This window comes from Nannobrachium achirus, assembly GCF_963921795.1.
Source record: "Nannobrachium achirus genome assembly, chromosome: 20".
NCBI classification, from domain to species: Eukaryota; Metazoa; Chordata; class Actinopteri; order Myctophiformes; family Myctophidae; genus Nannobrachium; species Nannobrachium achirus.
In genome coordinates this window covers 9080034-9091589 of record NC_137827.1, presented here as the reverse complement: position 1 = coordinate 9091589, position 11556 = coordinate 9080034, and the positions used below count along the sequence as shown (strand labels likewise).

At 45.0% G+C, this 11556-nt stretch overlaps 1 protein-coding gene across 1 annotated transcript; it reads right to left on the bottom strand.

Moving 5' to 3' along the window:
• Positions 1-798: 798 nt before the first annotated feature.
• On the bottom strand, positions 799-2708 carry LOC308305910 (ELAV-like protein 2; the record flags this gene model as incomplete). The annotated part of the gene is made up of 3 exons (XM_080750806.1): positions 799-807; positions 1053-1184; positions 1632-2708. The coding sequence occupies 3 exons, from the start codon at positions 2706-2708 to the stop codon at positions 799-801; spliced, it is 1218 nt and encodes a 405-aa protein (XP_080606932.1).
• Between the last annotated feature and the right edge of the window lie 8848 nt (positions 2709-11556).

Sequence of the window (11556 nt, the reverse complement as noted above, 5' to 3'; positions counted from 1 at the left end):
TACTCACAGTTCCTGTTCGCTCTGGGGAACAGTTGGTGGTGGGATGACAAGTTGTGTGATGGAGGTGAAACAGATAGGGGGCTAGTAGATTCCTTCTGCAGGAAATATACTCCCAAAACAATCTGCAAAGTCAGTCTCGATGTCCTCTTGTAGATTAATCTAATGACTTCTCCCCTCAGATCAAACACACACTTCCACAAACTTACTGAGACTTCACACAATCAGGATAAATCAACAAAAGAAAAGAGTAGCTACTGTACAGCCAACAAGTGCAAACTCCAAAACATTTCTCTGTCAGATCCTACAACAGGTGATTCTGCCAAGCAATCATCCCCCTCTCCTCTCTCCCCACTAGACCAATTGAGAAGTCACCAATCAGCACACATCACTAATAAACCTGAAAACTCAGTGGCCTAGGTAACTAACTAGTTTACCCTTTGATCAGTAAACTCTTTGATCAGTACTGGGTCACTGTGACTCGTTAAGGTTTTCTCTTCCACAGTCTCCCATGAAATTAACCATTTAACCACCATGACATACTGTATGCATTTTTAACATAAGTCTTTTTACAAAACCTATTTATATAGCAGGGCTATTTTTAACAGACAACTATTTATTAAAGGCATACATTTTAACTTGATCAAACTGTGTTAGTCTGACATGAACTCTGTGTTTTAGAATAAGGCTAAGGGCATGAAATAAGCACTGGGCTACACCCTCCCCCTTCTTAGATTTTGATGTCCTCATCAAATGACATGGCATTAGCCCATCTGCAGCTTCTTCCGTCTTGTTGTACAATCAGGACATCTGGCCATGGGATGACACCACACAGTGTTACAAAGACGGTCTGGATCCAAATAGGTACTGCACTCCACAAGTGCTCCTTTACTTAGTATGGACCAGGATTGAGTGGAAGGTTGTCCCAACTCATCATAACTGAACCTATGAACTGGTCTTCTCTCCCTCCTTGGGAGTCTCTGTGGGGACGCTTCAGTCGCAACAGGTAACTGAGCGTTATCAATTCCTTCTCCCCCTTCTAGACTTGTGTTTACCACAGGATCTACGGAGACTGCATCAGCTACAGGGTCCACTTCAGGGACTGCAGGTTCTACAGCTGTGGAATCTTCCATGTCCTCATCTAGAGGAAGTACAGCATGGTTCTCATCAACCGCAGGAGGGACCTCCTGAACAGGGGGTTCAGGACGTGTCAAGGACTCATTCCCTAATTCACAGTCTCCATCCATAACTCGTGGTTGAGACACGTCCGGGTCCTCATCCTCTGAGTCTGATGAAGTCATATCTTGTGAGTCAGGTCTTGGATCACTTTGTTCGGTCTGAGTCACTGTCTGTTTGCCTTGTGACCTTGTCACAGACCTCTGAGCTGGCTCTGCTTCATCAGTGTCGACTGGGAGTCGAACCAAGTATCCTATTGGCAGCAGGTGATTTCTGTGAACTGTTTTCACTTTTCCAGTTCCTCTTTCAGGCTTTATTGTATAAACGGGAAGATTTGGCATCTTACTGACAACTATGTAAGGCACAGGTCTCCATTTATCCTGCAACTTGTGTTTGCCAGTTAATCCAAAGTTTCGGAGCAAAACTCGATCTCCTTCTTCCAACACTTGATCTCGTACTTGTTTATCATGTGCTCTTTTGTTCTTCTTGAAGGACACTTGAAGAACTCTGTCTCCAAGGAGGCATCCATTCAAGCAAGTGATGGCTACGGCTGCTTCATCGTAGTCAGTCATGGTGACGAAACCGAAACCCTTGCACTTGTTGGTATTGAAGTCTCGGATCACCTTGACATTGGTGACGGCACCAAAGGGTCCAAACATCTGCCACAGGAGGTTGTCATCAGCATCTGGAGGCAGGTTGTAGATGAACATGCACCAGCCAGTGTCCGTGTACCCTGGGATGTTGATCTCCGCCAGACTTGTTACCCCTTCGAGGGCCATAGGGGAGAACCCACTGAAACACTGTGCTGGCTGCGTGAGGGGCCCGGGACAACACGCATTGGGGACCTGGTACATCTTTGAGCAAAGCGTTTTGCTATTCTTCTGACTGGGGTTGTTGGCAAACTTCACCGTGATCGGCTCAGTGGCACCGGGAGGCTTCAGGCAGTTCAGACTCTTGATGGCCTCCTCGGCTTCTACTCGCCTGTCAAAGCGGATAAAGCCCACCCCTCTGGAGACACCGGTTACCTGGTCCACCAGAATGCGACAGGTAATGATGCGTCCATACTGGGAGAAAAGTTGCTCTACTTCCTCCTGCGTCATGGTTTTGGGCAAGCCACTGATGTACAAGTTGGCATCTCTGATAGAGTCCGAACTGGGACGGGCATAGGAGACCTTGAGGGTTTTGGTCTTAAGGCTCAGGCCATTAAAGGTGCTGATGGCTGTTTGTGCATCTTTTGGGTCTGCGTAGTTCACGAAACCAAACCCTAGACTCTGTCCGGTTATCCTGTCTCTAACTACTTTACAAGACTCAATCCTGCCGATGCTCACAAATAAGCCCTTCAGCTCCTCATTGGTCATGTACTGAGGAAGATAGTTGACTATCAGATTTGTTTGCCTGTCTCCTATGCCCCCTGACTCTACAGGAGAGGAGCATTTACTGGTCCCGTAGCTTGTGCTGTTGCAAACTAGCCCAGTGCACATCTGTCTGTCCGTGGCAGCAACTACCTGCCCAGTCCAAGCAGATTCAGCTACCATTGTCTTGCTGATTTTCTTTAGGGATGCGGTTTAAGGTTTTAGAAAATAGTTGTATTGTCTAGTAGTGGTCTGTTCACTAGCTGAGTTTTATTTAGTAGTGGTCTGTGTACTAGCTGAGTATTGCTTTTAGTAGAAAGGAAAACTAGTATCTCAGCAGTGCCTCCATTTTATGTAGCACCCCGATACTATACGGAAAGGAGTAACGGGGCGTTTGAGTTCGGTTCTTTCTACTGTAAACCCTGTATTTATAAAATAAACCACAAGGCTCATTACTTAGACCACAGACCTTTTTTAAATAAATGAACAGACCACAGTTTAAAGGGTAATCGAAGTTTTACTTAAATGTTTTAACCCTTTTTTAAATGTAAATAATAAATAAAACATGAAATGGACAATACACATGAAATTGAACAGTAAACCTTTTTAAATTGAACCGCTAGGCCTGATGCCGTTGTATGAAATCAAAAACAAGAGATCTACATAATGTAGTCTCTAATTACCTTCACATGAAAACCCCAAAATTGACTTGGCTTTAACCAATAACAAAAATCTGATCTCAAAAACCTTCTCAAAAACTCTTCACAAAAATCCCTTTGATCTAATAGGCTATCACAAATTCTCAGCACAACATAAATGTTCACAGAATACCTTCAAACAATATATTCAGTGGGCCCACACTCGCACGCACACAATCACACAAAACAAAAAAGGTGCAGGCCTGATCGATGGGATCCTCCAGATGAGCAGATGAGAAACCGCTACACAAAGTCTCTGTTCGCTCTGGGGAACAGTTGGTGGTGAATGGTGATGCTGTAAACTATAATCCTCTCTTCGGTGAAAAGTCCAGAAAGCCCTACTCACAGTTCCTGTTCGCTCTGGGGAACAGTTGGTGGTGGGATGACAAGTTGTGTGATGGAGGTGAAACAGATAGGGGGCTAGTAGATTCCTTCTGCAGGAAATATACTCCCAAAACAATCTGCAAAGTCAGTCTCGATGTCCTCTTGTAGATTAATCTAATGACTTCTCCCCTCAGATCAAACACACACTTCCACAAACTTACTGAGACTTCACACACTCAGGATAAATCAACAAAAGAAAAGAGTAGCTACTGTACAGCCAACAAGTGCAAACTCCAAAACATTTCTCTGTCAGATCCTACAACAGGTGATTCTGCCAAGCAATCATCCCCCTCTCCTCTCTCCCCACTAGACCAATTGAGAAGTCACCAATCAGCACACATCACTAATAAACCTGAAAACTCAGTGGCCTAGGTAACTAACTAGTTTACCCTTTGATCAGTAAACTCTTTGATCAGTACTGGGTCACTGTGACTCGTTAAGGTTTTCTCTTCCACAGTCTCCCATGAAATTAACCATTTAACCACCATGACATACTGTATGCATTTTTAACATAAGTCTTTTTACAAAACCTATTTATATAGCAGGGCTATTTTTAACAGACAACTATTTATTAAAGGCATACATTTTAACTTGATCAAACTGTGTTAGTCTGACATGAACTCTGTGTTTTAGAATAAGGCTAATGGCATGAAATAAGCACTGGGCTACAATTGTGAATGTTAACCTAGTGATTGTGAAAGCTAACTTGTCGATGCTGATAAATGCTGACTTGGTGATTGTGAATACTAAACTGCTAGTGTTGAATTTGGCTAATTTATGGTTAGAACAGCTAGCTATTGATTGATCATGGCCACACACACACACACACACACACACACACACACACACACACACACACACACACACACACACACACACACACACACACACACACATTAACCATATAAGTCCACAATATATCTTTATTTATTATATTTATATATTATCATATTTATTATATTTAGGGAGTATGATACTCCCTAAATATTTTTGCACCGCTCACTTCGCATGTCGATTTTTTTAAAACTGTCTGGGCCCCACTTTGAAAAACTATTATGTCCTACACCAGTGATTTCTTTTCCCCCCATATCCTTTTTACCTATCTCTGGAACCCCATTCTACACTGTAAAAGGTGTTTATTTAACTCTCAGTGTTACAAAACCCAAAGGGGGTTTCCCTTTGGACCCCTCCCAGCCAGCACGCCCACATGGGTCCCGCATGGGTACAGGGTGGGCTTCCCTACATGGGCCCCATGTGGGAATGTCCGCGGTTTCCACAAGGGTCCCTTGTGGGTTAGCCCACGTGGGCTCTGTGTGGGTTCTACATGGGCCCGGGGTGGGCCCCACCTCGGCTAATTTACATGGGACCCAGGTGGGAACCACTTGGGCTAGCCCACGTGGGCTCAACGTGGGTTCTACATGGGCGCTGGGTGGGCCCCACCTCGGCAAATTTATATGGGACCCATGTGGGAACCGCCTGGGCTAGCCCACGTGGGTTCTATGTGGGAATGTCCGCGGTTTCCACAAGGGTCCCTCGTGGGTTAGCCCACGTGGGCTTAACGTGGGTTCTACATGGGCGCTGGGTGGGCCCCACCTCGGCTAATTTATATGGGACCCAGGTGGGAACCACTTGGGCTATCCCACGTGGGCTCAACGTGGGTTCTGCAGGGGCCCTGGGTGGGCCCCACATCGGCAAATTTATATGGGACCCAAGTGGGAACCACTTGGGCTAGCCCACGTGGGCTCTGGGTGGGTTCTGCATGGGTCCTGGGTGGGCCCCACCTCGGCAAATGTATATGGGACCCAGGTGGGAGCCGCTTGGGCTAGCCTGTGTGGGCTCTAGGTGGGTTCTACATGGGCCCTGGTTGGGCCCCACCTCTGCAAATTTGTATGGGACCCAGGTGGGAGGCGCTTGGGCTAGCCTGTGTGGGCTCTAGGTGGGTTCTACATAGGCCCTGGTTGGGCCCCACCTAGGCAATTCTATGCGGGAACCATAGGGGATAAACGTGGGATCCAAGTGGGTTCAACCTTGCTCCTAGGAAGATTTTAATGGTAGACTAAAACAGTGTTTGACATGAACTGTGTTAATTATTGAAACACCTGAAATACATTTTGGATGAAAATAGACAATATACTGTATATTTGACAACGTTTATTACAAAAATAAACAAGATAATAAAATACGATATAGATAAAGATAGCAGCAGCATGAAGGCAAACAGATCAAATGTGCAAGTGTACATACAGTACATCAGTGGTTCTCAACCTGTGGGTCGGGACCATAGACTGTGGTCGGGACCCCCAGGGGGGGTCCCCAAATTATTTTGGGGGGGTCCCCAGATGATTAACTTAATGTGCAACATTGTTTTCTCACTCAACAGTAAACAATCCAACATGAAATGTAAGTGTATAGAGGGCATATGCACATTTCTAAAGTGACAATTTAGGACTTTTTAATACCTCTAGAGGCAAGAATTGTGAAAATAGCCGATCTACATGCTCACAACGCCTCAGGTTGCGAGGCGTTGTGAGCAATGTAGATCTGCTATTTTCACAATAGAACCGTGTATATACAAAAAAAAAGAATTTTACTGGGGGTCCCCAGTTCAAATATGATTATTTTGGGGGTCTTGACCAGAAAAGGTTGAGAACCACGGCAGTACATTAAAGAAAACACTTGAAATGCAAAAAGAGATATTGCTCCACAGATTGCTAACAGAACAAAATAAATGATAAACATTTTCCAAAAACATAAATTGCGTAAGAGGTGCATCAAAATCTTGAATTTTGTAACAAAACTGTTTTAGGGCATAGGTTTTCTGGAATCCAGTGTTCATTCATGTTGCATTCATCATCTGGGTCCGTTGTGCTTGTGGGTGTTTTTTTTTGAGCCAACCACAGGGGAGGGAGAGAGAGAGTTTGTCTATTGGGGTGGCACATCACCCAGTTCTTTTTCTGTTGTATAGTCCTTACACTCGGTTGCAGCAATCCAGTCGAGTGTGTCATTGTCTAGGTCATGATCATTCTCGGCCATGATCACCATTCAGTGGCTGGTATATAGGGAAGCTGATCATCACATGCTCCACAGTCTGTGATGGATCCTGTGCTGCACTGAAACGTCCCACACCTGTCCTCAGCTGATTGAGGGTTGTCCACTCCTTACAGGGGAGGTGCTGGTCAGGAACATCTGTGAGATCCTTGATGAATTGGTGAAGCCTGGATGGTTCTGCTGCCTTCCACTGTTCTGGCCATCTTGCCTTCACCCAGGAAGCCTTAACCTTAGATATCTCCGACATGGCAATTCCTGAGTTTATGACAAAAGTCAAAGAAAGGAAAAGCCACAATATATGAATGTAAAGTAGTAGTCATTCTATCTTTAAACACACTTACACTGGCGTCACCAGGAATGAGATTTTAGTAGGCGAAATGCCAGCCGAAATGCCAGTGAAGTGAGCTTGTAGATCGGCTATTTTCAAATGGACAAAATGTATAGGGCTGAAGAGATTAATGTAGGCCTATGTTTTATAGCCTAATAATATTCTAAATAAGTAATTAGTAACTAAAGTCCAATAGTGTAGTATACAGGAGGAGACATCATTTGGTGAGTGTGTGCACATTTGATTCTTTGTAAAGCCAGGTGACGATGACCCAAAGTAAACCCCCGTCACCCAATGGAAACAATAGCAAAAATTTGCATCTCTATAAGCAAGTTGAGTAGGCTATCGGCTGCCTACTGTCTACGTGCCTGCTGACTGTGGACAAACTTGTTTTGAATTCTCAATGTTTACAGGCCAAGGACCCCTAGTTGAGAGAGATGAAGCAGGGACCAACACCTTTTCCTTGCTTCCATATAGTTTCATCATGACAGGAAAATCATCATTGTATTTTGGATCCATGTCAATTTGTGTTTCAGATATTTAACCACTTGAACAGTCAATACTTAATAAAGTTGACATTTCACTCGGCACTTGGTCTGCTCTTTTCCCTCTCTATAAAACCTCTTTACCCAAATGTCTGATCTACAAGCCTTGCACTGCGAGGCGTTGTGAGCTTGTAGATCTGCTATTTTTGGCTCAAGTTCTTCAACAAATCTGCCCCTTCCACTAGTTAGCTGCAGCTATATGCTGTCACATTCAACTTCAGTTTTTTCCACACAACATTTAAGTTAGCCAAGCATTATGTAAGTTTATATTACCATTGTCACTTATGGGGTACTTCATTGTATGTCTGTAGTTCGAAGCCTCTGCTTTTCAGGTTTGTGTTGAGCACATTTTCTTCATGAAAGAGGGAACAAAAGAGATTTCAAAAGTTAAAGCAATGTAAATGTCAATGTAGGCCTACACATATTTGAGGAGGGGAAAAAAGTTATGTTCTGGCCCACCTTTAAGCATCTGGCTGCACTAAATACTTAACTGCTCTGCACACAACTCTGACAAAACATTGCCAATTTACAAGCTCATAACATATGTGCTGTGATGCTTCATTAGCTAGTAGAACTGCTATTTTTGTGGGTTTGCCCAGAATAGGGACACTATAGGGTACATTAACCAACATATACAGTAGGCTACATTAAAATATAATATATAACAATATTGGCCTGTCTAAATCCATGGTTTGAAATAATTGGTTGCAATGTGATAACTAGAGCATAACACACTTGTTGTTTAAAGATAATGTCCTTATAGTTAAGTTGACAAAAACAACAAACCTTGAGTTAAAACTAGGCTAGTCTCTAGGCTAGTTTGAGAAGATTTTAGAATATAGATTAGATAATGAGGTTACTTACCACATACTTTTGGATTTTTTTAAGGTCCATTTGTGGAACCTCTCATGAAGTTCCTCACTCTCAAATGACAAAGAAAAAGAGATTCAGTTTGAAAAAGTCTGGGAAGGACAGTGATTGGCTAGACGGTCAATAGCACCTACATGTGAAATCACCCTGTATTCACATGGTAATGAGAGTCTTGGTTTGGTCTACTCACTGTGCCTGCCTGCCTGCCTGCCTGCCTGCCTGCCCCTGCCTTTTTGAACAAAATGAATTAAGTAGAATGTGGTGTTGTAGCCTAGCGTAGCGAGACTATATACTAATGCAGCCAGGGCCGGACTTACCATTGGGCTAGGGTGGGCACGAGCCCAGGGGCCTCTTTTTTTTTTTTTCAAAAAATTTTTTTTGGACCCCAAAAAATGTAGTAGGCATGATCGCAATCGCGAAATTCCATGTTTAACCCCCATACCAACAAACATGGCAGCCATGTTTGTTTACATTTCAAGAAAACATAATGGCTGCTAGCTCATGAATGCCTGAACGGATTTCCATTCGGATTTTTTTGTTTGAAAGCTGTGAACAGTGTGGACACACGTGGTGCATGATCTAGGCATGGGCGTGCATGATCCGTGCACTATGAATTACATGGAAGTCTATGGAGAGGGAGGCGTTGTGGAACTTGGAAGCCATTTTGAAAAGACCCTGAATGAGTAAATTTAACGATGACATTTTAAAGTATTGCAATCCAAATAAAGTGATATTTGTGTTTAGTTACAGTACATTTTGTTTTATTATTGAGAGCTTCTGCTCTGCTGGCCGCACTGCATGTAGCTGCTCTGAAAGCTTAGTGCAGTCTAAAGCCCGCCCACTCTATGTATCCGGTACTTTCCACACACATAGGCTACACACATGCACGCAAACTCCAATTCTCTATCCGCTTTAGACCCTTCCAATGAGCCAATGAGGATACACAGTCAGATTATGCACGGGCCGGTCCGAAGGTGAGGTCACGGTGTGGTCAGGTGGACCGGAGGTGGAATTTTTGCGCGCGCACGAGGGCCTCTTTATTTCCCCTTGCCCAGGGGCCTCATGTCATATAAATCCGGGCCTGAATGCAGCTAACTAAATGCAATATTAGGTGGATTGTTTAGCTCTGCTAGGCTATTGGTGTTGTACAAAGCAGCTATAACTAGCAGCACATAAAGCAAAGTCCAAAGTCTGGCCAATCGTGGAACACCGACAGATTGTGTATGGCCTGAGGCTTTTCTCCTAAAATGTTTATAACCACACATAATAACTACAGTTTTGCAGTGGAATGCGTTGTGATCTTGTAGATTGGCATATTTGAGTGTGGATTTGACCAGGAGTCTGCTTAACTTATTTTAATGAATATAATGTAATGTTGTCGAATGTTGTTTTAGGAGCATATGAACAAAATAGAAGTAATGAAATTAATGTTTTTCCTACTACCACCAGACAGGTTAAAAGCACACGCACGCACGCACGCACGCACGCACGCACACACACACACACACACACACACACACACACACACACACACACACACACACACACACACACACACACACACACACACACACACACACACACACCACCAGTGGTCCTTTATTATTATTATTATTACCCTTATTAATATTATGAATAACCTGTGTATAGATATTTTGGTCAAGCTGTTGTTAATAACTAGGCTACTCTTGGTTGGTCCATATGGAAATATGTAAAGGAAATATGTTTTTCCCCCACTGCCTAAGCCAAAATTCACAGCAAAAGAAAATTAAACTGGGTAATGATAAAAAAATACACCAATGTAGGAACTGCAGGGATTGAAGCTTGAAGTGTATGAAAATGTATGTAGACCAATGTGGGAACCACGTGAGCCAGCCCACTTCCATCCCATGCACAGTTATCCCACATGTAGCCCATGTGGAAACCATGTGGGCCAGCCCACTTCCAACCCATGCCCAGTTAGCCCACATGTAGCCCATGCGGGAACCATGTGGGCCAGCCCATGTCCATCCCATGCCCAGTTATCCCACATGTAGCCCATGCGGGAACCATGTGGGCCAGCCCATGTCCATCCCATGCCCAGTTAGCCCACATGTAGCCCATGCAGGAACCACGTGGGCCAGCCCATGTCCATCCCATGCCCAGTTAGCCCACATGTAGCCCACATGGGAACCACCTGGGCCAGCCCACTTACATCCCATGCCCAGTTAGCACACATGTAGCCCATGCGGGAACGACGTGGGCCAGCCCACGTCCATCCCAGGTCGTTAGCCCACATGTAGCCCATGCGGGAACCATGTGGGCCAGCCCATGTCCATCCCAAGCCCGGTTAGCCCACATGTAGCCCATGCGGGAAACACGTGGCCCAGCCCACTTCCATCCCATGCCCACTTAGCCCACATGTAGCCCATGCAGGAACCACGTGGGCCAGCCCATGTCCATCCCATGCCCAGTTAGCCCACATGTAGCCCATGCGGGAACCACGTGGGCCAGCCCATGTCCATCCCATGCCCAGTTAGCCCACATGTAGCCCATGCGGGAACCATGTGGGCCAGCCCATGTCCATCCCATGCCCAGTTAGCCCACATGTAGCCCATGTGGGAACCACTTGGGCCAGCCCACCTCCATCCCATGCCCAGTTATCCCACACGTAGCCCACGTGGGAACCACTTGGGGCAGCCCATGTCCATCCCATGCCCAGTTAGCCCACACGTAGCCCATGTGGGAACCATGTGGGAAAGCCCACTTCCAACCCATGCCCAGGTATCCCACATGTATCCCACGTGGGACCCATGTAATTTGCCCACATCAAGCCCATGCCCACGTGGTACCCAAGTAGCCCAACTCGTACCCATGCGGGACCCATGTGGGCGTGCTGGCTAGGCTGGTGGATCCCGGGCCTGATGTTGACCAACAGGGTTCTACATAATGACTTAATGGCGACAAGCCGCGACATCAATGTCATCATCGCAAACCATGTCATTGTCCTATAAAGTGAAATATTAAATAAACTAAACACAATTTATCGACAAATTGCACTGAAGAATATATCCTGAAGTATTAGCCAAGACTGGCTAATACAGAATTACCTGAACTCCCCCCATTGCCACACAGAACTGGTTCTTGCTATGGATTTCATGACAAGGCACTTCCTCAAC